We start from the raw sequence: 22587 nt of genomic DNA on the forward strand, positions 1-22587 counted from the left end.
TCAGCTTTATTTACATTATATAGCCCAAAGTCACGTATTTGCCTCAATTTGCCTAAATAATGTGTTCAGAGAGACTGTCAGGTGTCATCTTTCTGTCAAAACGAAAGCTGCCCCTTTCAGCTAATAAGTGATATATTTAACTTCTGTGTGGGATTAAATTGGTATCATACTTACACAAAAAAAGTGGTTTATGGTTGTGTGATTGATAATGGAAGATGGGCAAATAATATTAATAAGACAATATAATTAGACAAATAGCTATCAACAGAAATGATTGATAAGTACAATCGATAGACGGCTTTTACAACCAACGACGACCAACAGGCAACACATGATATCAGACAGTGTACAACAAAAACAAAGATGTGTGTAGATAGATAAAGATAAAAAAAAACACATTAAGATCCTTGTCAAAATAACATAATGGCTCTACTTTATGCTAGAGGCGTTGAGCAGTTAGTATAGAATATATGACTCAATTAAAATGCTTAATATTAAAATAAACAGCTGAACTATCAACAAACGTCCCTACCAATCAACGAGCTCCTCTAGACCATTTAAAAACAAAGTGCCGGTCAGCGCGCAACGATCCAGTGGGTGTGTTCGATTGGAAAATCCAACGTGCCGCTTTACGCATCCATTCTTTCGCCTACCGGGCGGGGCCGAGAAGACCCGAATCATTTGTAATCCGACTAAACTCAGTAACCAACGGGCCATAGTGGTGAACGAATCAAACTCATCCAACAGGGGAGCGATCATCTGTGAGGAAACCACGGAACCAATAAACCAATAATCCTTTACTAAAGAGTAGTATAATCACAAAGTGTGAAGTATGGGAGAGAAAACTCCGCTGCAGTTTATTTCAGACGGTACCGAAGTAGATTTGAATGATGTTTAATACGTTTTCTCTTCTCGAGCACAGTCCCGCGGACATTTAACTCATTTAAATCGATATAAACACACAATATACAAACTGTATCGATGTGCTAAAAAGCAATCAGTATTGAATATGAAACAGTGCCTGTATTGTGAGAGATAGCCACAGACTGGGTGTACAAAGGACTGTAGCCTAAATCATTTGTGCGTATCTATTTTTTGAAGCGGAGGTACACAGTCACTGGCTGTCACCTTCTCGTCTCCAACTAGATAATTCGTCTTTGAGTTCAATGAGTGGAGAGTGGACATGAACTGATAGACGGAAATTCATAGCAAGCGTATTTGGCGTGAGAAGCCCTTCAGAATATTTCAGCTACAGTCACAACGAAGATGCAACGATGACTCAACCTCAGCTGAATGAGTTCATTCCCCCTCCGGAGTGCCCTGTTTTTGAGCCCAGCTGGGAGGAATTTGCCGACCCTTTTGCGTACATCAACAAAATACGACCCATTGCAGAGAAAACTGGCATTTGTAAGATCCGACCGCCGCCGGTGAGTATTTCTTCATTTTGGACAGTTCTTCAAGTTTGTTTTTAGCGTGGTGTGTTGGCCTCAGCTGCCCTTGGTAATTTAGATTAGCAGGCAAAGTTGTGTTTTAGACGGATTTTCAACATGGCGGATTGCGGCTGCCGAGTTGAATTGTCAGCTAGCCTGAGCTTGGAGTGTGTTGTGTTTGCTTCAACGATAGCGAAGCACTCTCTGGAGGAAATCTGTGTCCTGATTAAGTTTTTAACCTCCCAACAAAAATGTATGTATTCAACAGAACAACCATCTTACGGAGTATGATTTCAAAAATAATTCAAACGCTGAAGTTTGCATATACGCAAATATAATTGAAAGTGTTTACGTTAGCGCAGAATGAAACGCTTCCTGAACTGGGAGCACGGAAATAACGTTAGCTCACCCGCAGTTTAAACCAGCCGTGTTACCACTGCTTTTAAACAGTTAGCTAGTCGTATAGCCTAACTTTCCCGATGGGATTTGACGGATTTAGCTAGCGTGAGGTAACCTAGCTAACGTTAATCCGGCCTGTTTAAAGCTGCAGATGTCTGACATGTAACGTTAACGCTGGGAAACGTTACGTACGTGCTCGGTGACCAACTGTTTATGGAGAGAGAGGTCTCTACGACACCGAGCTCAACGGACACTCCGTTTTTGTCATAGTTTTATCATACTTACGCCTGAAACTTTATTTAATGCGTTTATTGCCAAATTGCTGACAGCATTAATTTGTTAGTTAAGTATTTTAGACTTGCAGAACCACCTTATATCGTTATTGTGAAAACAACTGTCGGACGTCTTGTGATTATCATCATTATTGTTATTATTGGCTCTTTTCTAAATGGATGGTTATTCTGCCATTGTCCACACTTCCCTAACACAACAGGAGACAAAAGTATTTCAGGACAGAAAGGAGATGAAATAGTTTTCTCCCTGAAATGGACAGAATTCAAATGAATATCACATTGACCTTATTTCTGATACATTGTGATTGGAGGGGGTGGATTCAAGGGTGTGTCCAAGCACACAAATTAGATAAAGGGCAACTGAAACAAATGATAATATCACCATGACTGATGGCTGACGTAACTCCTGGTAGTTATCAGTGTGTGAGTTTTAAAGTGCTAAGGTCCTGGATAGAAATTGTTTTTGGGGATCTGCATGCCATCAGATAGCATGAGACTCGTCTTTTTTAGTTGAAATTGGGAGGCTGTTAAAGCTCATTTTGCACGGTTAGACTGGGCGGGTGAGGCTGAATGGGCTGCAGTATAACCAAAAAAGGGTGGGGGACAGCTTCATGTGTGCTCGACCAAAAAGAAACCTACACGTAAAGGCATGGCTGAAAATGCACAGCTCATGTAAACAAAAGAAGGCAGTGTTAATAGTCTACGTTTATCCTCACATGGGATGGACTGAGGAACTGCTTGTGGTCCCACTGACTGCATTGTTTTTGACCAGCACATGAGCATTTTACTCCACAATGCATTAGGGCTGCAGCTAATGATTATATTCATTGTCGATCAATCTGTCCATCATTTTCTCAACTAGTCAATTAGTTGTTTGGTTTATAAAATGCCAGAAAATTATTAAACATGTCAAATCTTTGTTTCCCAAAGCCCAAGATGATGTCCACAAATGTCTTTTTTTTGTCCACAATCCAAAGATATTTAGATGATACTATTAAAGAAACCAGGAAATATCCACATTTAAGAAGCTACAATCAGATAATTTAGACCTTTTTAAAAAAAAAAAAAATTACTCAGGCCCATTAACAGTTTAATGGTTGACAACTATTTGATCATTCGTTGCAACTTTACAATGCAGATCTTTAATGTATTTTTGTCATTTATAAATACTTGAGATACAAAGTACCGTTTTCTAGCCTGCTCGGCTTTAAGATCTCACTGCAAGTCGTTTGTATTTACTGCCATTTTTATGACCCCAGTGAGCAGTTTTAAAATGCAAGGTACTTCTTTTTTTAAACTAAATACCATATGGTGAGAAGCAAAAAGCAAAAAATTCCAATGCAATGGCCACTTTTTTAGTGTACACTGGTGTATAAAACTGATTCATGTACCAAAAGGAGAATTGAACTTGAATTCAAATCATTTTTCTGCACTGTGTAAGCACCATGGCCTGCAGTGCTGTGCCACACACCACCAGTTTCTTCTGAACATTCAGATCAGAATTTGGCTTCAGGGTGGTGTGTGGGCCAAACAAACGTAAATCTTCAGCAATGTGAATCTGAGCTGTTGAGCCCTGTCTTAAGTTTTTACATTGGTTTTGTGTGTTTGTGTAAAGAGCATTGGGCATCCTGGAGGCTTGTCTGGTGAAGGTACACGTGTAACGTGCATGTACCATCCTGTGTTCCTTTAGATATCATCTGGCCTGGGATCTGCTCTTTCTTGTTTCCCTTTTCTTTTTCTTTTATATAAACAAAAAGTGAAAGTTTTTTTTGTTTGTTTGTTTTAAAAAACGAAGAAGACATTACACCAAAACCTGTTTTCAGTCAGTGATTTTTGGGTGCACAGTATTCGGTCAGTATTCTCTCAGAGGTTTTGCATGGGTTATATTTTGACTGTAGATGTGAGCAGCACATATGCAAATGATTTTCAGTGATATCTTGGGGCCATTTGTGGTTAACGTCTCACCACTTGTATTAGTCATTTTGTATTTGGTGGTAGGCTTGACATGGTCTGACCAAAATTGCACTTGTAATCATAACTGGTGTGGTCAGACCTGCATGTTTAAAAAAAAACAAACAAAAAAACAGTGCAGTTCCATATGTTTCAAAACAATTGTTTTCCTTTTGTGCCAGGACATTTGTGGATCTAATCGAGCTTTGTTTACAGATGATATAATGGTGTTAACGCTGCCATTGTTGTCCCTACACCGTTTTAAAAATGTAATGTGTTTCTGTACCAGAAGAAACACTGTGATAGTTAAAGTTTGAATTGGGTCCAGAGCTGTAGCCTAATTTCCAGGCCAGCTGAGCCGGGGTCACATGATCAGTTTACATATCTTGCATGCTAATGTGGCACATTACCATTTCATTGCAGTGGGTTGACAGTGGGAGTTTGATGCTAAGATGTGATTGGTGAATATTATGGCAAAAATATGACAGTATCTCAGTGTTAGTGGCTTCATTTGTTTATGATACGTGTATAATAACAAGTTAATGTATCCCCACAAATTACTCTGTCCTAAGAGTGAATGAGAAATGCTTGAATATGCAACAATCTAATTTTGTGCAGATACCCAAAATACAAATAGTTGTTTTAGGTTGTGATAAGGGATTCTTTTAGATTGATTTAGACAAACAGGTTTGTTCTGTTGGTGTAATGCAGTGGCAGTTTGTCTGAGAACATTTGCTGTTGTGTCTGTTCCTCAGTGTCAGAAATTACTGGTATGTTGGAATATTTGTAAAAATAGCTGCAATGTTTCACCTCTATGTGTTTAGTCTTGTTCCTACTAAAACAACTCTTTAGTGACCAAACTAACAATACAACCATGTCAGACTATGACACCATGTACCATTATATGTATTATATTATATATGAAAGTGTGCTACCAGGATAGCACACTTTCTGTCACACTGTCTGACACAATTTTCTCTCATTTGTTAACATTCTCATTCATTAAAAAATAAGCTGTAGTGTATCACACATTCAATGGTGTAAAACTGAGATTATCTTGCTGACTCTTGAGCCACCACCAGACACCATTTTCTCTGGTCTTGCAGGAAGTTGTGTAGTCTAGCGTGGGTAGGTTTGCTTTAAAAGAGTGTGCAAATGCATTAATATCAGACATGTCGGTGTTTAGTCTGTCAGTAAGAGACTAAACACTAAACACACAATCACACACACGGCAGCAGCGTGATATCTTTTTGTGTTTTGTGGAATCCTATCATGGTCATATTTGTGTTACTTGATTAAAAAACTCTGCTTTAGTTCAAAGGCTTTGACAAGCATTTAGACAAGACATTTTTAAATTTTGGTCTTTAGTTTGACATCACCTCTAGTATAGCCATGCAGTATAAATGAATGCAAATCATGTAAATCTCATTATTTACCATATAGTTTATTGTGTGCAAAACATTAGCAAAATTGATGTCTCAGAAAGATCTCCATATAATCAACCATTATTCAGTACCAATATTGACCAACCTGACTCCCTCGGCACAGCGTTATGCATGTTTGCACAGACACACTATGACTTGCTTGTGTCTGCATTTAGTGACAGTCTATGGGTTTACTAGAAGAACTGCAGTCTTTAGGATATGTAGACGAGTGTATAGTCAGGATTAGTTTTATTCTTGATCTACAGACGTGCTTGTAAAGAGGATCAGAGGATAGATGTTAAAATATCACACTAAAGGGATAAGAAGCAACAGTTATTTTTCTGTTCATTTGTTGCCAAGAACTTTAAATTTAAAACATTAAAAAGAAAACTGCAGTACTGTGAATGGATTTTTATTTGTTCAAGGTAATGGTTTATTTTAAGGCCAATCCCACATACACTGTCCTGCAGCTGTAAATACCCACCAGTGCACCAAATCTGAGGCTGAAAATAGTCTGCAGCAAAAACAAAATGTATTCTGTTTGAGTAGCAATTCATAAAAATTACAGTGCCCACCTGGTTTAAGGAATTACTTGTGCTTTTTAAATGAAAGTACAGTATATACTCATGACCTGTTTTTAAAGATTTAAGTCAATTAGATCTAATAGCTTGGAGCTGAGAGCAGGCTGAGCAGCTCTGAAAATATGGAGGGATTGACTAACACATAGTTGGTTTTGGTGTTTTCATGGGATTTGTTGACAAAAAACATCTACAGGATTGCCAGCCTTATCCGTGGAGGAGGCTTGTTTTGAGTGGTTTGACTTAAACTACCCATCATTCCTATGGGACCTTGTCGTACATGATGTACTCTCTCTCTTACTGAGTGACTAATCTGCAAACAAAATTTGGTTTCAAAGGCATCTGTTTCAGTGTGACCATCAAAGATTCAGTGTCAGTCTGCTTAATAAAATGTTTATTTATTTTTTTTTAATCCTCCCAGGACTGGCAGCCACCATTTGCCTGCGATGTTGACAGACTGAAATTCACACCACGGATACAAAGGCTTAATGAGCTGGAGGTACATTCATTTGTTTTGCTTACATAATTTAGACACATAAAATTCAGTATGTATGAATGAGGTGTGTAGTATTTGGCAATTGATGATTTTATGGCTACATGTTATCACTATATTATTCCTACCATTTTTCACAAACAATACAAATGTAAAATATGCTTTAAAAGATCAGATAAATCCTTGTGAAACTGGTTCGTTATTGTGGTCAGTCAGATTTGCTGAGAGAAAAAAAATTTAAATTTAACATTAGCCAAAAAAGAAAATGGTAAGAGGGTTATTTTAGTAGGTAATGGTTTTAGGGAGTTGACAACATCTGAACAAAGGTCAGGGGCAATGCATAACATAAGCCTCTTTCTTTTTTTTCTTTTTTGCTGTTAGGCTCAGACCAGAGTTAAGCTCAACTTCCTGGATCAAATAGCAAAATTCTGGGAGCTTCAAGGATGCACTCTGAAAATCCCTCATGTGGAAAGAAAGATTTTGGATCTTTACCAGCTGAATAAGGTATGTGCAAATGTGGGTTTTGAGATCGGTACTGTATTAAGATCACCATTTATTCATGTATATTCACAAAAAAAATCCTATGAATATAAAACCGCTGCCTACACATACAGACTGAATACAGACTTTCTCCCTCTCAAAGCTGGTGAATGAAGAAGGCGGCTTCGATGCAGTTTGCAGGGAGCGGCGCTGGACTAAGATATCTGTCAAGATGGGCTTTGCTCCAGGCAAGGCTATTGGCTCTCATCTGCGGGCACACTATGAGAGGATCCTCTACCCATATAATGTCTTCCAGACTGGAGACAATCTGCCTGTACGTCCAATTGCTTATGTTTTCTTTTCCCAGTACAACAGCAGTAGCTAGACTGGCTGTTCACAGTTAAGTGGATGTTTATTGGAAGAATTCATAGTCCATTAGAGTGCCTTTTCAGGCTACACAGTTTATTGTTATAAACTTATAGGTACTGACAACAATCATTTCTCTACCAGCTCAGTGCGCACAGTATTGTTATTATAGTTGTCAGTATTGTCATTGATGAAAATCTTTATTTTAATGGAATTAAAGTGGTCTTTTGACTTTTGTTTTAGTTTGGTCTTGAGAATGTTGTAGAAAAAATGGTAGCAGTGCCAGATATTGAATGTTTGGTCTCTTACCGACATGTCTCAGCCTCAGTCGTCTGCAGTGCTGATGAAGCAGTGAGACTGTTATCAAAAACGGCAAGTTTGTTTACTCTGGACTGAAACAACAGCTAGAGCATTTTTCAATCCAGTAAGCATCAAAAATCACAATACAGTCAAATCAACAACTCTTGACACAGTCTGAACATAGATTTACAAGTACAGATAAATTCTTTCAAAGATAGTGTCCGGGATGTCAGTCTATTAGCTGCAAGCTCTCATAAATTCCATTGTGTCATGCGGGCAGGATTGCAGCAGGATTGTATCGATTAGATTCCTTATCGACACAGTTTTTTGTATATTTAGTTTTTTCATTGTGTGACATTGTGTTGTTTGAGACATTTACCTTCTGTTTGCAGAGGGCCACCTTGACCAATGACACTAAAGATAAGGAGTACACCCCTCATGACCTGCCGCAGCGGCAGTCTGTCCAGCCCCAGGAGACCTGCAGCATCGCTCGCAGAGCGAAGCGCATGAGATCTGAAGTGAGTCTGATCTCTTCCTTTGTTTGCTGACATTTTCTCTTGTGCCATGTTTATTTCATTATGTGTATGATATGATATGTGTGTTTTTAAAGCCGGACGTTTTAGTAAATGTGTGTATTCATATGCAGTCCACACACACAGAACACAGGAATGATATGACTGGAGATGAGCTGATCTTAATATATACAGTGGCCAGACCTATTGGGGCCATTTTGCATTTAAGAGTCAAGCCACACATTTTCCCCACCAGTTGTCTGGTGTAAAAAGGTTTCCTTCATATCTTATTGAAGACCCAGTAAAATGTACAACTGTTGTTCTCTCTCACTCTCTGACTCTCGCTATGACTCCGACAGAGAGGCTGTGTTAAAATGGAACCTGGGGAAATTTGTGAGAATCGTCCCAATCTCAGGAGGAGGATGGGAACATATTGTGCCAAACCAGAACCTGGTAAGAACAAAGCAAGCAAAGAAAAGGAGAATGTGTTGATTACAATGAGTGACATTACTAGAGAATCTCAAAGCTTCCATTGAGCCTTGGTCCTTGTCTTTCAGTGAGGATGGCGGTCAGTGAGGTGAAAAAAGAGCCTGATGAACACAAGGATTCCACATATTATGAAGAAACTGTATTAAATAAGATAAACAAACCTCCCTTGAATAAAGTAAGTTTATTGTTTTGTGCTTACACTACGATAATTCCAATATTTTGCAGATAAAAAATTCATGCATGTTGTAGCGTTGTACTCAGCTGTAAATGAGACGTATCAAGGAAAATTACACATCACTGAACAAAAGCAGCACTACTGATTGTCTATCTACTCAGGTGGACCAGTACATGTGCCTGGTATGTGGCAGTGGCGCTGCTGAGGACCGCCTGTTGTTGTGTGATGGCTGTGATGACAGCTATCACACCTTCTGTCTGATCCCTCCCCTCCACGACGTTCCCAAAGGCGACTGGAGATGTCCCAAGTGTCTGGCTCAGGTGAGCTGCAGACCCTCCAACCCTCCCGGGAGCTAAATCCTGCCAGAGGAGCTCGTAATTGGGAACAAGAGTGCTATCACCTGTCTGATATCCACAGATATGATATTATATTTATAATATTTCGTCTTTTTTTGTCACAGGAATGCGGCAAACCTGCTGTTGCTTTTGGCTTTGAGCAGGCCAGCAGGAGCTACACCCTCCAAACTTTCGGAGATATGGCTGATTCCTTCAAGTCTGACTATTTCAACATGCCAGTTCATGTGAGTCCCTTCATTTTGGATATCTGAGTGGTTTTAAATCCTACTTAGCCAACATATTTTGGTAACTACACATCGCAATCACTAGTTCAAGTGTGGTTGGTTATATATCACTGTTTACTGATGTTAAAGCTTCTGTCTGTTGGAAATAAATGGATGACAGTTGCTCTTTCTCTCATTTATATGAAGGTGAAATGTGCACATATATGCACAGAGAGATGAGAAAACATGATACACCCTATACAATATGGGATACTGAGTTGGGTAACTATGTCTATTATTAACTGAATTATTTTAATATAATTTTCATAGTTAAGTTGACTGTTTTAGCTGGTACAGATGATTGAAATGAGAGCAAGGATGTGATCAATGACTGAACCAACTTAAGGTATGGGGAAGAAATTCACTCGCATAAGGAAAATGCATAATAATACTAGATTCATAGCAATCTGCATGTATGATTGTTTAGGTATGCTGCCATCTACAGTCATGCAGGCACTGTCTAATTGCATAGCTGCAAATGCATTTCCTGTTGAGAGCAGAAAAACCTAGAAACAACGGTATGCAGTATACCCGCTATACCCCACTTCTAATAAATGCAGACAGTCACAGGTAGGTTTTCTTGCTATCTAGCTAAGATTTAAAGCCTTCTAAAGCATGATATCTGTCATTTCTGCTTTAGTGAGACTACCAGTTATAAACCATTAAAGGAAGGCAAACAGTATTAACTCTGTAATTAAAAGGCTCGGCCAAAATTTCTTTGGCCCATCCAGAATTGAAATCCTGGCACCTTGCCTGGGTTAAGCCCCTGCTATCAGATGCTCTTCTCTCATTAAATTTGAACATATCTTGTATGTTTAACAGGACAGAAATGTTAAAGCAGTTTTTCCAATACTGTCATGACTTGTGTTATAATAAGATACAAAACATAATATGTTTGGCACAGTGGAAACAAGTTTGTTGTTATAGTGCTGGTGTGATAAAGTGTTCGACCATCAAACACACAAAATATTTATTATTTGAAATTGGTCTATTTATATTGCAAACATGTTGACTGAGACGTGAAGCAGATTTTGGATCTTCGAGGAAAATAGTTCTGGCCTCCCTTTTTTTTCTGTTTTATGACTTTGGACTGGAACAAAGGAATGCTTTGATAACGCACTTCAGAGAGAGTCCTGTTTGTCTTATCAGATGTTGCTCCCCTCACACACACACACACACACACACACACACACACACCCTGTGGGTCTACTCTTACTGCATGAAGAGAGGGAAAGCAGTGAAGAGGTTAGAGGTCCGGCAGGGAGAAGCAGACCTTGTGAGCAACAAGTTTGAGATAATAAAATTTGTCTAGATGACTTCATGTAAAAGACGACGTTCTTGCCAGTTGGTCCCAGCATGCGCTCTCAGGCATGTGTTGGAGTGATGGTAGAAACACTTTTCTGAATCTGTTTGAACTTGTGATGAAACTAGCTAAATTAGCTTTGGTTTCTAGATTTTTGTTAATTCAGTACTCAATCGCACCATCTTCTGTATTTTAGATGGTTCCTACTGAGCTGGTGGAGAAGGAGTTCTGGCGTCTAGTGAGCACCATCGAGGAGGATGTCACGGTGGAGTACGGCGCAGACATCGCCTCCAAGGAGTTTGGGAGTGGTTTCCCTGTGAGGAACAGCCATTTTGAAATCTCTCCTGACGATGAGGTACAATCTGTCTGCTGCCATGGATATGATGTATTATATTCAAGGTGCAAATCTAAAATATACCCAATACTTATGGCATTGTGTGTATTTTGGATTTGCACCTAATTGATATTTTATACTTGCCCTCTACATATTTATACTCCTGTCCTTCTTTGGACTGCAACTACTACACAACAATTTCCTTCTGGATGAATAATGTTCTATCTTTATTTTTCTTCAAGATTTAGTGTCTTTACCTGAATTCACTGAACATAACGTTATTGGAAACTCTAAAAATGTGTCTGTAAAATATTACGAAACATTAACTTTCACAACCTTCAAAGATTAATATTTTTTTCATGCCACTTGTTTAAATGAAATGCCCCCCACTATACATTGATCTTCAAAGCAAAATATCATTTAAATTCTGCAAATGACATTGGGTTTTTCATCAAAAGTAATTTAGATTTTTGGCTATCAGCAGGGAAAATAAACACCATTGATAATGTCACGATCAGTTTTCCCGTTGATAGTAACTCTGATGCTGGCTGGTCAGGCCTATATTTGAGTAAGAAGTTAAATGGAGCGCTGACCTGTCTCTGCCCTGCAGCATTACCTGAGCAGCGGCTGGAACCTGAATAACATGCCAGTGCTGGATGCCTCAGTGCTGACTCACGTTACAGCCGACATCTGTGGGATGAAGTTACCCTGGCTGTATGTGGGCATGTGCTTCTCCTCCTTCTGCTGGCATATTGAAGACCACTGGAGCTACTCCATAAATTATCTTCACTGGTAGGGTGCACTTTCTATACTATATGTAATTCTATTTTAAACTAGCAGTTTGAACAAGCATCAGACTGCTCGTAGTGTGAGAAAGTCAGTGTTTTTCCACTAACAGTTTTCGGCATATGTGCAGGGGGGAGCCGAAGACTTGGTATGGGGCCCCTGGTTACGCTGCGGAGCACCTCGAGTCAGTCATGAAGAATCTGGCGCCTGAGCTGTTTGAGTCCCAGCCAGACCTCCTTCACCAGCTGGTCACCATCATGAATCCCAATACGCTGATGAACAACGGCGTCCCGGTAACCTGCTCACTGTTACACTTATTACTGATCATCACATTTAATTTTCTGAAAGCTAGATCGTTATCCACTGAACGTGGTGACATAATGTATGCATACAGAAAGTATGCAGTACATATAAATCAAACACCATGTGCCTCTGACATTAACCTAGTAGATATACATTTTTAACACGTTGCAGTGTCTTGATCTTTTTAAAAAACAAATATTTGAAGTGCATAATAAATCAAGATTATGTTCATTGTAAAAACAGGGACTGTTAGACATGCACAGCTTGTAATTTTTCCTTCTTTTCATCCTGATTACTAGATCTATCGCACCAACCAGTGTGCGGGCGAGTTCGTCATCACTTTCCCCAGAGCTTACCACAGTGGATTCAACCAGGGCTTCAACTTTGCTGAAGCTGTCAACTTTTGCACCATGGACTGGGTAAGAAAATCTGTTACCACTCTCGTTGCACAGGACTGTATTATTTTTACACTTGTGTTGGCTCAAATGTTGTAGCGCCTCTCCACCACCCACCCTCTCATAAAGATTTAGCTCTAAAATCATGGGGAGATCTGTCCGAGCCTTTTAGATTTGACAGGGAAATATGTTTTGCTGCAGCAGTAACATTTAAGTACGCTAATAGCAATTGGTGGAAAACAAAGTTATCAAAAATGTTATAATAATAATAATGATAACTTAATTTGTATTAAATATTTCACGCTGAGATCCAGGATTAAACCAGGAATCAAATTGTTATAGACCCTCAACACAGATTTAAGATCAGATTTTCAGGAACACAGCCCTGTGGTTATTCAACATTTTTCTGCCTCATTAGTTCCTATTGGCCCATCGCTCCTAAACTCAATCTTGACCATATATTTTCCTGACAGATGCCCATTGGCCGTAAATGTGTGGCACACTATCGCGAGCTGAGCAGGTACTGTGTCTTCTCCCATGACGAGATGGTCTGTAACATAGCCTGTAAAGCCGACATGCTGGATGTCGAGCTGGCGTCAACAGTCCAGAAAGAGATGGTCCTCATGGTCCAAGAAGAGGAGAAACTAAGAGGGAAGATTGAAAGGATGGTGAGTTGTTCTTATCTCTAGGATCCACTGTGAGGGTTAGGGGTTTTTTTTGTGAACCGAGTAAATTAACAGTTCAATGATGGCAGGATATACAGTAGTTTTATTATTTCAGCACATCTAATAAGTCCCCAAATAAGTTGGATATCATTCCAAATAGTTAAGAGGACACAATGAGTTGACTTTCACAGCAGTCGAAATTATGGCAAAAAAACACATTTGAAATGTAAGATCTGAATGCCATTAATTTTTCAGTTTGTTGTATGAGTTCCTGTGGGGCAGTTATAGCAAAGCTGGTCTACCCATAATGATGTGTCATTAGAGAAAATTTTGAACTTTTGAAGCCATTTATCATAAAATGGGATTTTGTTTGGGCAACTTTATTTGTCTGCTCATCTGTCTCATTTACTTAATCTGTCTCCTCTGAAGCTTTAATGACTGAATTTGGTTCCCCAGGGCGTGGTGCAGTCTCGGCAAGTTGATTATGAGGTGCTCCCAGACGAGGAGCAGCAGTGCTGCAAGTGTCGGACCACCTGCTACCTGTCTGGCATCACCTGTGCCTGCAGTCCTGGCAAGATGGTTTGTCTGTACCACGCCCAGGATCTCTGCTCCTGTCCTCACAGCAACCTTACACACAAGTGAGTCTTCAGTAACCACAACAACTGAACATACTCTCTTCTGAATTTGACTCATGTTTGGTTTTTCCTACTGTTATGAATCATATGCATCAGCTAAGCTACCTTTTGTCTGAACACATGAGCACAAATGAATTGTTGTTTAATGCTCCTTATTCCCATGAAAAGTAAAATGAATACAGCTTTCTTGTGTCCAGTTTCCCATCCAAAGTAAATATTGACAAGTGTCATTTTACAATTTGCAGTAGGAAGGAGAAACTTTGCTTTTTACTGAGCCCTGACAAATGTCAACAGTCACTCATATCCATTGCCTTGTTTTTTTCTTGTCTCCCTGCAGTTACAAGTTTACACTGGATGAGTTGTATGCCATGATGGCATCAGTGACACTGCGTGCAGAGTCCTATAAAGAATGGGTCTGTAGTGTGCAGGACATCCTGGAGAACAAAGGAATCAAGAAAAGAGGTTAGGAAAAAAAAAATCCATACTACAAAATACTTCTCTCAAATATGCCCTTTACCATCTTAAGAAGATGAGCTTAATCCTACAGCTGGCCACACTCTCTCGTATTTTATACTTTATAAGACTTTGCACTGCTTTCAGGTTTGGAAGAGCTTCACAGCCTCGTAGAGCAGGTAGAAACCAAGGCGTTCCCCCCAAACAACCTCCTGGATCAGCTCCGCATAGTCACCGCAGAGGCTGATAAAGTCGCTGCGATGGCACAACAGCTTCTCAATGGAAAGAGGCAGACGAGGTAAGAGATTTAATATTGTTCTCTCCCGCGGTGGTTTGAATTCAAATTAAATTAATTCAATCTTGAGTTCCACATGGATCAAAATCAGAACATAACACAATAAATATTGCATCTATAAAAATCAGCCGTGTTGATTCGGACCCATAATGCATCACACTCAACAATGTGTAATTACGGCATATAATGATGGATTGGTAAACTGATCTTTTTACTGTTTGCTTTAGGTGCTTGAGTTTTCTGGAAATTACAGTTTTTCAGTATGTTCTGGTGTGAGCTGCCCCCTAGTTGTCTTCATTATTGTTATTTACTCCATTGTCTCAGTATAGGAGGTACAGTAGTTGGGCTCATTGAAAAAGGTAGCGGAGTACAGACTGTATTTTCAAGGCTGGTGCCTTGAAAAACTGCATCGCAGTTTGGAAATAGATTGTTCTGTTCTTTATTTCAACCGTTAAAGATGATTGTGTCATTTTGATGCTTGTTTTTATCAATCTGTTGAGCAGTTTTTGTGTGTATTGTAGGTATCGTTCTGGAGGAGGAAAGTCTCAAAACCAGAACGAGTTGACTGTGGAGGAGCTTAGGTGTTTTGTACGACAGTTTGACAACTTGCCATGCAACATCCGACAGGCTCCTTTATTGAAGGTTAGTCAGCTTGCATTAGACTCTTTGAAAACTCAGCACGTAGGAGCACCAAATGCCACATGACTGCACGGCTGCAACCGTTGCTGGTTTGATTCCAGCTGGTGACCTTTTGTGCCTGTCATACTCCTCTCTCTCTCCTCATTTCCTGTCTTCCTCTACCTGTAACTATCTAATAAAGGCAAACAAAAAGAAAAATCAGCACATATTAGAGCTTTTCAATGAAAAACTTCTCTTTTCTTTGTCAGTGAATTTTGCTCAGTTTTTGAATTTTGTCCTAGCAGTCAAAAATCAGTCCCAAAATGCCTATTGAATGTGACCTCCCAGGACCTGTTGACCCGGGTGGATGACTTCCAGCAGCGCAGTGAACGTCTCCTGTCCGATGAGTCACCCAGCCCGCTGGAGCTGCAGGACCTGCTGGATGTGAGCCTGGGCCTGGATGTGGAGCTGCCTCAGCTGCCCCTGCTGAGGGAGAGACTGGAGCAAGCCCGATGGCTTGAGGCCGTTCAGCAAGCCAGCAGCCGGCCAGAAAGCCTCTGCCTGGACACCATGAGGAGGCTGATAGACCAGGGCGTGGGCTTGGCCCCTCACAGCTCTGTGGAAAGAGCCATGGCCCGTCTGCAGGAGCTGCTGACAGTGTCAGAGCAGTGGGAGGAGCGGGTGCTCTGCCTTATGGAAGCCAGGTGAGGATGTTGAGCTGCACTGGGTCTGAAATTGCATTTGCATAACGTTTCATAACAGCTTCCAGCTAATAGCTTCCATAGGTTTTAATTTTTTTTTTTTTTTTTTTTTTTGGGTCACTCCCTTGCTGTGGTTTGGCTGGAGAAAAAATATGTGGACTGTTCTGTAGTTAAATGAAAGTATGATTCATTTACCAGGTTTTAAGTCTGATACCACAGCTTTTTTCAGTGTTCAATCATTTTTGTCCTCAACAGTTTGCAAGTTATTACCATTAGACAAAGAAGTTGGGACACTGCGTAAAACATAAATTAAGCAGAATGTGCTAATTTGTTAACCCTTTTTGACGCATACTCATATACTCTTCTGAAAATGAATAAAACATCCGACAGTAATCAGCATTCAGACACCCCAGTTTGGTTCCAGTTGTGAACTTATTGACTATAACTTTGTTGAAGTACAGTAAAGTCTGTATTTCTAAACCTTGAATTCATACTTTGTTTTGTAAATTTACAATTTCTTAAACAATGGTGTCAGATGTGAAGTGAAAACGTGAAGTCAGCTTGAACTTCAGACAGCGCAGAGTGAAATGTGCCAAGTCTGCAGGGCTGGGTCATGGTGGATAAAGAGGATCATGTTGTTGTGACAGTGCTTAACCCACCCATGGCTACACAGAAGCTGCACACTCTAAAGCACCAGACTCTGCCATAGCAAGCACCTCATGTCATATTTGATGTTTATATACATCTGTCAAAATTGCATTTTTTTTTTTTTGAACTTTCAAAACTGAAACACACGAGACAGAAGATAAACACCAACACTCCAACAGAAGACATTAAATAAGACCTGAACATGTATGCTGTATTTACTAAAGCTCCTGTCACTTCACAGGCCACATCATAGCATGGAAACGCTTGATGCTGCTCTGCAAGAAGTAGAAAACATCCCTGCCTATCTGCCCAACTGTCTGCAGCTAAAGGATGTCATCACCAAGGCCAAGAAGTGGCTTCATGAAGCTGAGGCACTCCAGGTGAAATATGCTTCAGCTTAAGCCACTCTCTTTGTTCTCAGTACTTAACCAGCTCAACCATTGCAGGCCAAGCGTTGAGTTCAGATTATAAATGTGGTGTGTGCATGCTTGCAGCTCGGGGGACGTATTCCTGTGCTGGACAGCCTCTCTGAGCTGGTTCTCAGAGCAGAGGGCATTCCAGTGAGGCTCGACCCGCTGAGTCGACTGGAGGCTCTCGTCAGTGACGTTCAGACCTGGAAGGAGAGCGCAGGAAAGACATTCCTCCTGAAAAACTCCCCGTTCTCTCTCCTTGAGGTAAACGGATATTAGTACATGCTTATTTTAAAGCTGCTTTCCAAATACATCAAAAACAATAAATGACCGTGTGCTTTGCTTTTATGTTTTCAGGTTCTTTGCCCAAGATGTGACGTAGGGTCCGGGCATCAAAAGTCGAGATCTAAAAAAGCAAAAGAAGCTACACAGATCATTAAAAAATCTTCAACAAAGCTGGAGTCTCTGTGTGACGTGGAGAGAGCGCTCTCTGAGAGCAAGGACTCTGCCTCTGCTGTGAGTGCACCTGCATTTGATGTTTTTCCACAGCAAGGGCTTAAATTAGGCTCGCCAAAAAAACTGTACAATTGTGATTATTAACATTTCTCACAATTGCAACGAACAGCTTGTTTCTTCTTGTGTTAACAGTTACATTTGTTGTAAATTTGCAAGAAATGCTACTATCCCAAAATCCAAGCTGATTACAGGAGGAAAAAAAGAGTGTTAAAGAACTGTCAAAAGGGGACTTAAACTGCATAAAGTTGAAATCCATTCACACTTAATTGAGACGTTCAGACTTAATAGGAGCTTAAATACACACAAGAAAAATTACCAAAAGAGTAAATCTAAAATTGCCCTGTATGGCGTATTTCTCCCTGGTGGTCTCTCTGTACTGTCATACTATCATTTGTAAATTTAGCGTGCATATAGCATAAAAAAATACATTATTAAAAATTACACAATGACCCTGTGTGTACTTAGTGTTTTTGTAACATTTGAGTTAATTACGTAATAAAGCACAATTTTAACTGAGCAAGCGCTCTGAAGTGCTGCCTCTCAGGACAGCATTTACCCTGCCATATCCAACAGGGGTTCAGCCTCGAAATATGCGCTGCCTGAGGGGCCTGTTGCAGGGCAGTAAAGCCTGTGGGTGTACTATGGTGGCCACAAAACAACAAAATGCAGGACGGATGTCTCACAAAGTGAACACGGAAACTTCCAGTGATTCATCTATTATCAATCATTAACATGCTGTTTCAACACAGTGTGGTGTCATTACTTTGAGGGTCACAACCCCCAATCTGCTGTCAGAGTGTAAACGGAGGCTGTTTAATTAAAATCAAATTTTCCCCCCTCACAGATGGCCACTCTCGCTGAAGTCCGCCAGCGGGAGATGGAGATCCTGTTGGCTCTGCGTGCTTCAAATGAGTCCAAGCTTCTTCCTGCTGAAAACTGTTGTGCACTTAGCGTTTGTGTTTGCCAAAAAGCTCCTTCGGGCGCCATGGTACAGTGTGAGCTCTGTCGAGAGGTTTTCCACTGCGGCTGCGTTTCAGCGACCGCAGAGCTCGAGTACGGCCAAGCCTGGCTTTGCCCACTCTGCCAGCGGTCGAGGAAACCCCCTCTGGACAAGGTCCTGCCCCTGTTAGCTTCACTGCAGAGGATTCGGGTTCGACTGCCGGAAGGAGACGCCCTGCGCTTCCTCATTGAGAGGACGGTGCGGTGGCAGCACAGAGTCCAGCAGGCCTGCACAGAGGGAGTGCTGGAGAAAGTCTCAAAGATGGTCAGTGGAAACACTTGCTTAACTCAGTGCAAGTATAGTCCAATAGATGATCGTCCTCTTTGCTGCTTTGTTGATATGATTCCCCGGCAGAGGTGATAGAGGTGATAGAGGTGGTAGATGGTGCTGTTGACCCACCAATCACTGTCAAACGTACTGAAGTTGGTTGTTTATTGTTTCAGGGGAGAGCTGGACCCAGAGTAACATCACATCTGCCTCAGGAAATAAACGGTTCACTTTTTCATACAGAGCACCAGTCTGTTCCACTGCAGGGTCAGTGTTAAAACTTCAAGCACTTTGCACATACGCGTACTTTTCATTTCCTCTGTTTCTCTCACCTCTGAACTCTCCGTCGCTCATGATATTTGTCACAGGTCTCGGTCCTGAGCTGGAGGAGCTGATGGTGGAGGGATTCCTGCTGCAGGTCACCCTGCCTGAAACCGAGCAGCTGTACAGATACCTGCTGTACAAACTGGCCCCTCTGCCTTCACATCGAGCCCCCTGTGGGAACAACACAGTACAGGACCAACCATCACCAAGAGGGAGCCCCCACCACAACAAGGTAATGACAAAAGAATTTGTTGCTTGTGGATCATATTCTCAATGGCCCTTGATATATAATCAGTACTTCTTGGTGCATTTATTGTAATGTAGAGCGGAGATTCCAGTGTCAAGAAGGAGGCAATGAACAGTCAGAGCAAAAGGACCAAGCGACGTAAGGAGAGCTCCGACTCTCAGCACAGTGAGAAGGCCAAGAAGTGCCGCAAAAAGAAGTCTAAGAAAAGCAAAGAGAGGAGTGAAGAAACCAAGAGGACTTGTTCTCCCACACGCACAGTGTCAGACCCCGCTCCTTCAGATTCAGAGGAGGACTACTCACTGTGTGCTGCACCATGGTGCAGAGAGCCAGAGGGCGACGAGGTTTGTTTTATAGCAGTTAACCAAATAAATATCTCTGCCCATACCGAGTCCCCATCCGATGCCAGTGTTTAATTAATAAGCTGTATACCTCAGTGTGTGGGCTTTTATGTGTAAGGCAGCATCAGACCTGACTTAAACATTGCTTTCCTAACTTTTTAAGACTAGACTGTAAAGACTCCACTCCTTTGGTTTCTCGTAGACAGGTGCATAGAAGGAAACATCCAAGTCCACACGCTGTTCTCTTAACAGTCAAGACTTGAGCTTTGTAAAACAAAATGTAAAATCTATAGATATGAATGTACTGAATTATTATTTTTTAAATAATGGTATCCTGTATGAGATCGCCCCACCAATACCTGTTCCAGCTATTTCAGTCAGTATTAGACCGATATCCAATATCATTATATCTCTATGCATATGTGAGGTTGTGACTGATTTCATGCTCTTGATTATTCAAATTTACAATATTTAAAATGATAAAGCTATGAGAAAAAAGGCAACAACACGTTAATAACACAATATTTTTCCTCGCCATCTCGCTGCTTTTCAGGTAAACTGGGTCCAATGTGACGGCAGCTGCAATCAGTGGTTCCACCAGATCTGTGTCGGACTGTCTGCTGAGCGAGCAGAGAAGGAGGAGTATATTTGCATAAGCTGCACACAGCCAGACTACGACAGAGGAGAATGAAGACCAAAAAGTGACTTTGAAGGATCAGCAGTTTTGTCGCGAGCCGCAGCATTTAAGTGCACACCTGAACTCTGTGTGCTGTGTGGCTTCTCCCCTTTACCTTCTGGCTTGCCCTTTGTGAACATGGTGCTATTCACTGTTTTTCCAGAGTTACAAAAGACTTCTGTCACTGTTTTTGCCACATGGCTGTTTTTTTCAGCCAAACAACTAATCCTTTCTGAAACTTTCCAAGACTTGATGCAGGTGTACAAAATGGCAAAATGTTTTGAGAACCAACAGCGCAGGGATTTTTCAACCAAAAGAAAAAGTCAATTTGACGTCACATTTTAGAACTGCTTTTTTTTCCTTTTTTTTTTTTTTTTTAAACTTGCATCTGAACAATGTGAAACTTATCTTTCTCTTGTAGAGTAAATATTATTTATCTAAGCAATAACTGAACTGATTAATTGAGGTTCAGTTTTCAGCTGAGCTATATTTGTGCGTAGAAATTCTTTGATAGAATGCCTTCTTGAAGCAAAAACCCTGAAACGTTTTTTTGAATCCTATGAAATTACACAGCTCAATTAAGATTTGTGAAGAGAAATCTCTTGAATCAGAAACTAGAGCACTGACTGTACGTCTGAGCTGGTTGATCTAAAATGTGCACATGTTTGCGCCTGACTATTTGCCGATATCCCTTAACAAATGACTGACTTTGATATAAAGTGCGGTTCCCTTTTGCGCTGTCTGTGGAGGAAAAAAGAATAGTCCTGGATCTGTTGTTACTGGCGTTGGGTGAGACTTGGATCATTTTTACAAAATAAGTATGAACTGTCCGACATCAAAGGAATGTACATTTTGTTTGAAGGTGGAGTTTCCCTTTATGGTTTAGGATGAAAATATTGTGTTGGACTTAGATTTAACACAGGCTGTGTGATTTATTTGCCACGGGTATATGACCTTTTTCTGCTCCTTTGGGTAAATTATATCATTCATATGTTGCAGTTTGCATTATAAAATAAAAATGTTTGTTCCCATATGCCTGGACTCGTCAATCCTCTTACATGGAAGCAGAATGGTGACTTAAAATCCTGCCATCAATAATGCAATTTGGCATCAAAAATACAAGACCTGAACTGAAAAAGGAAACATTTAAATGCTTGTATTAGAAAAAGATGTTTTGGCATTGATAAAAGTCCCACTGTATGACTACATTAATGTAGTAGTATGCTATTTAAAAATGACTTTATTATGTTTAGACAGTGTTTTTGTATTCTAATATTTTTTTCGATGACAATCCTCTGTCTCTGTTTTTTTCTGTGGTCCCTGATTTCAGTTTCAGTGTTTTCCTGTGGAGAGGAGGGGTTTGAGGGGAATGTAATTTACATATAATCTGCATGCTGAGAAAAAAAAACATCCCTCTTCCTGAACTGGAGGTCCAGTCTGAAGCAGCTGATATGACCACACACCTGGCACACGGCAATGTCTTCCACAAGGTCACCTGAAAGTCTCGAACAGTAGATCTGTTGATTTTCTGTGCTGTTGATGTTTCACCTAGAAACAGGCGGAGTTAAAGGGAACTTTTCACTGATGTTATGCTGGTCTGACAGAGGTTGTATGTCTGTATGTCTACATGGGAAATCACTATGGCTGTGCATCTTTATGAACTTGTCTTTGTGACCAGTATACATGGAATCCTGTGTCGTGCAGTCACACCACATAGCCCACCAAAACAATACAGTCTCTACCATGGTGTGAACAAACTTACTATATCTAAATCGTCCTCACAACACACTAATACAAGAAAATCGAAGAGCAAGTACTTTAGCAGTGTCCTGAATCTGTTTTTCAACAGATTTGATTCTACCCTGCCTTTGTGGCCTCTGAGGCCCTTTCCAACCTGTCGATGTTTTCTTGGGCCATGTGCTGCTGGGTGCCCAGTGTGCTCTGCAGCTTCCCTATTTCTTCCTGCAGGGTAGCGTTGTCAGAAGACAGCTTCAGATTGTCTTCATCAGCAGAGACAGGAGCTTGTCTGTCTCGCTGGTGGAACATACTGCCGTGGCCTGACATGCTGGGTAGCGTTGGCACCCTGCACTCTAGGGTGAAAGGGTGAATTTTAGCTGAAACCGGTCTCATCCTCAGTGGTGGAAGGAGCGCTCAAATCTTTTACT

The 22587-nt window shown here is 40.7% G+C and overlaps 1 protein-coding gene across 1 annotated transcript; it reads left to right on the forward strand.

Moving 5' to 3' along the window:
• Positions 1 to 1144: 1144 nt before the first annotated feature.
• kdm5ba (lysine (K)-specific demethylase 5Ba) lies at positions 1145 to 21455 on the forward strand. Its single transcript, XM_041952228.1, has 27 exons — positions 1145 to 1427; positions 6496 to 6573; positions 6949 to 7071; positions 7211 to 7381; positions 8106 to 8231; positions 8585 to 8678; positions 8783 to 8889; positions 9051 to 9209; positions 9350 to 9469; positions 11008 to 11166; positions 11756 to 11937; positions 12062 to 12224; positions 12534 to 12653; positions 13103 to 13297; positions 13751 to 13932; positions 14267 to 14391; positions 14530 to 14680; positions 15199 to 15319; positions 15644 to 15999; positions 16886 to 17024; positions 17139 to 17318; positions 17412 to 17570; positions 18415 to 18834; positions 19014 to 19104; positions 19206 to 19393; positions 19486 to 19749; positions 20300 to 21455. Exons 1-27 carry the CDS (start codon positions 1275 to 1277, stop codon positions 20435 to 20437), a joined length of 4464 nt encoding a protein of 1487 aa, XP_041808162.1. The 5' UTR covers positions 1145 to 1274; the 3' UTR covers positions 20438 to 21455.
• The last annotated feature ends 1132 nt before the right edge of the window (positions 21456 to 22587 follow it).

Source organism: Chelmon rostratus, chromosome 2, assembly GCF_017976325.1.
Source record: "Chelmon rostratus isolate fCheRos1 chromosome 2, fCheRos1.pri, whole genome shotgun sequence".
Taxonomy (NCBI): domain Eukaryota; kingdom Metazoa; phylum Chordata; class Actinopteri; order Chaetodontiformes; family Chaetodontidae; genus Chelmon; species Chelmon rostratus.

What these genes read in the sequence shown, in the direction of transcription:
- kdm5ba (XM_041952228.1), top strand. Translation starts at nt 1,275, where the DNA reads ATGACTCAACCTCAGCTGAATGAGTTCATTCCCCCTCCGGAGTGCCCT. An exon ending in ACTTTTGCACCATGGACTGG is followed by an intron (nt 12,654 to 13,102) that starts GTAAGAAAATCT and finishes TTTTCCTGACAG; the next exon opens with ATGCCCATTGGCCGTAAATG. An exon ending in GAGGGAAGATTGAAAGGATG is followed by an intron (nt 13,298 to 13,750) that starts GTGAGTTGTTCT and finishes TTGGTTCCCCAG; the next exon opens with GGCGTGGTGCAGTCTCGGCA.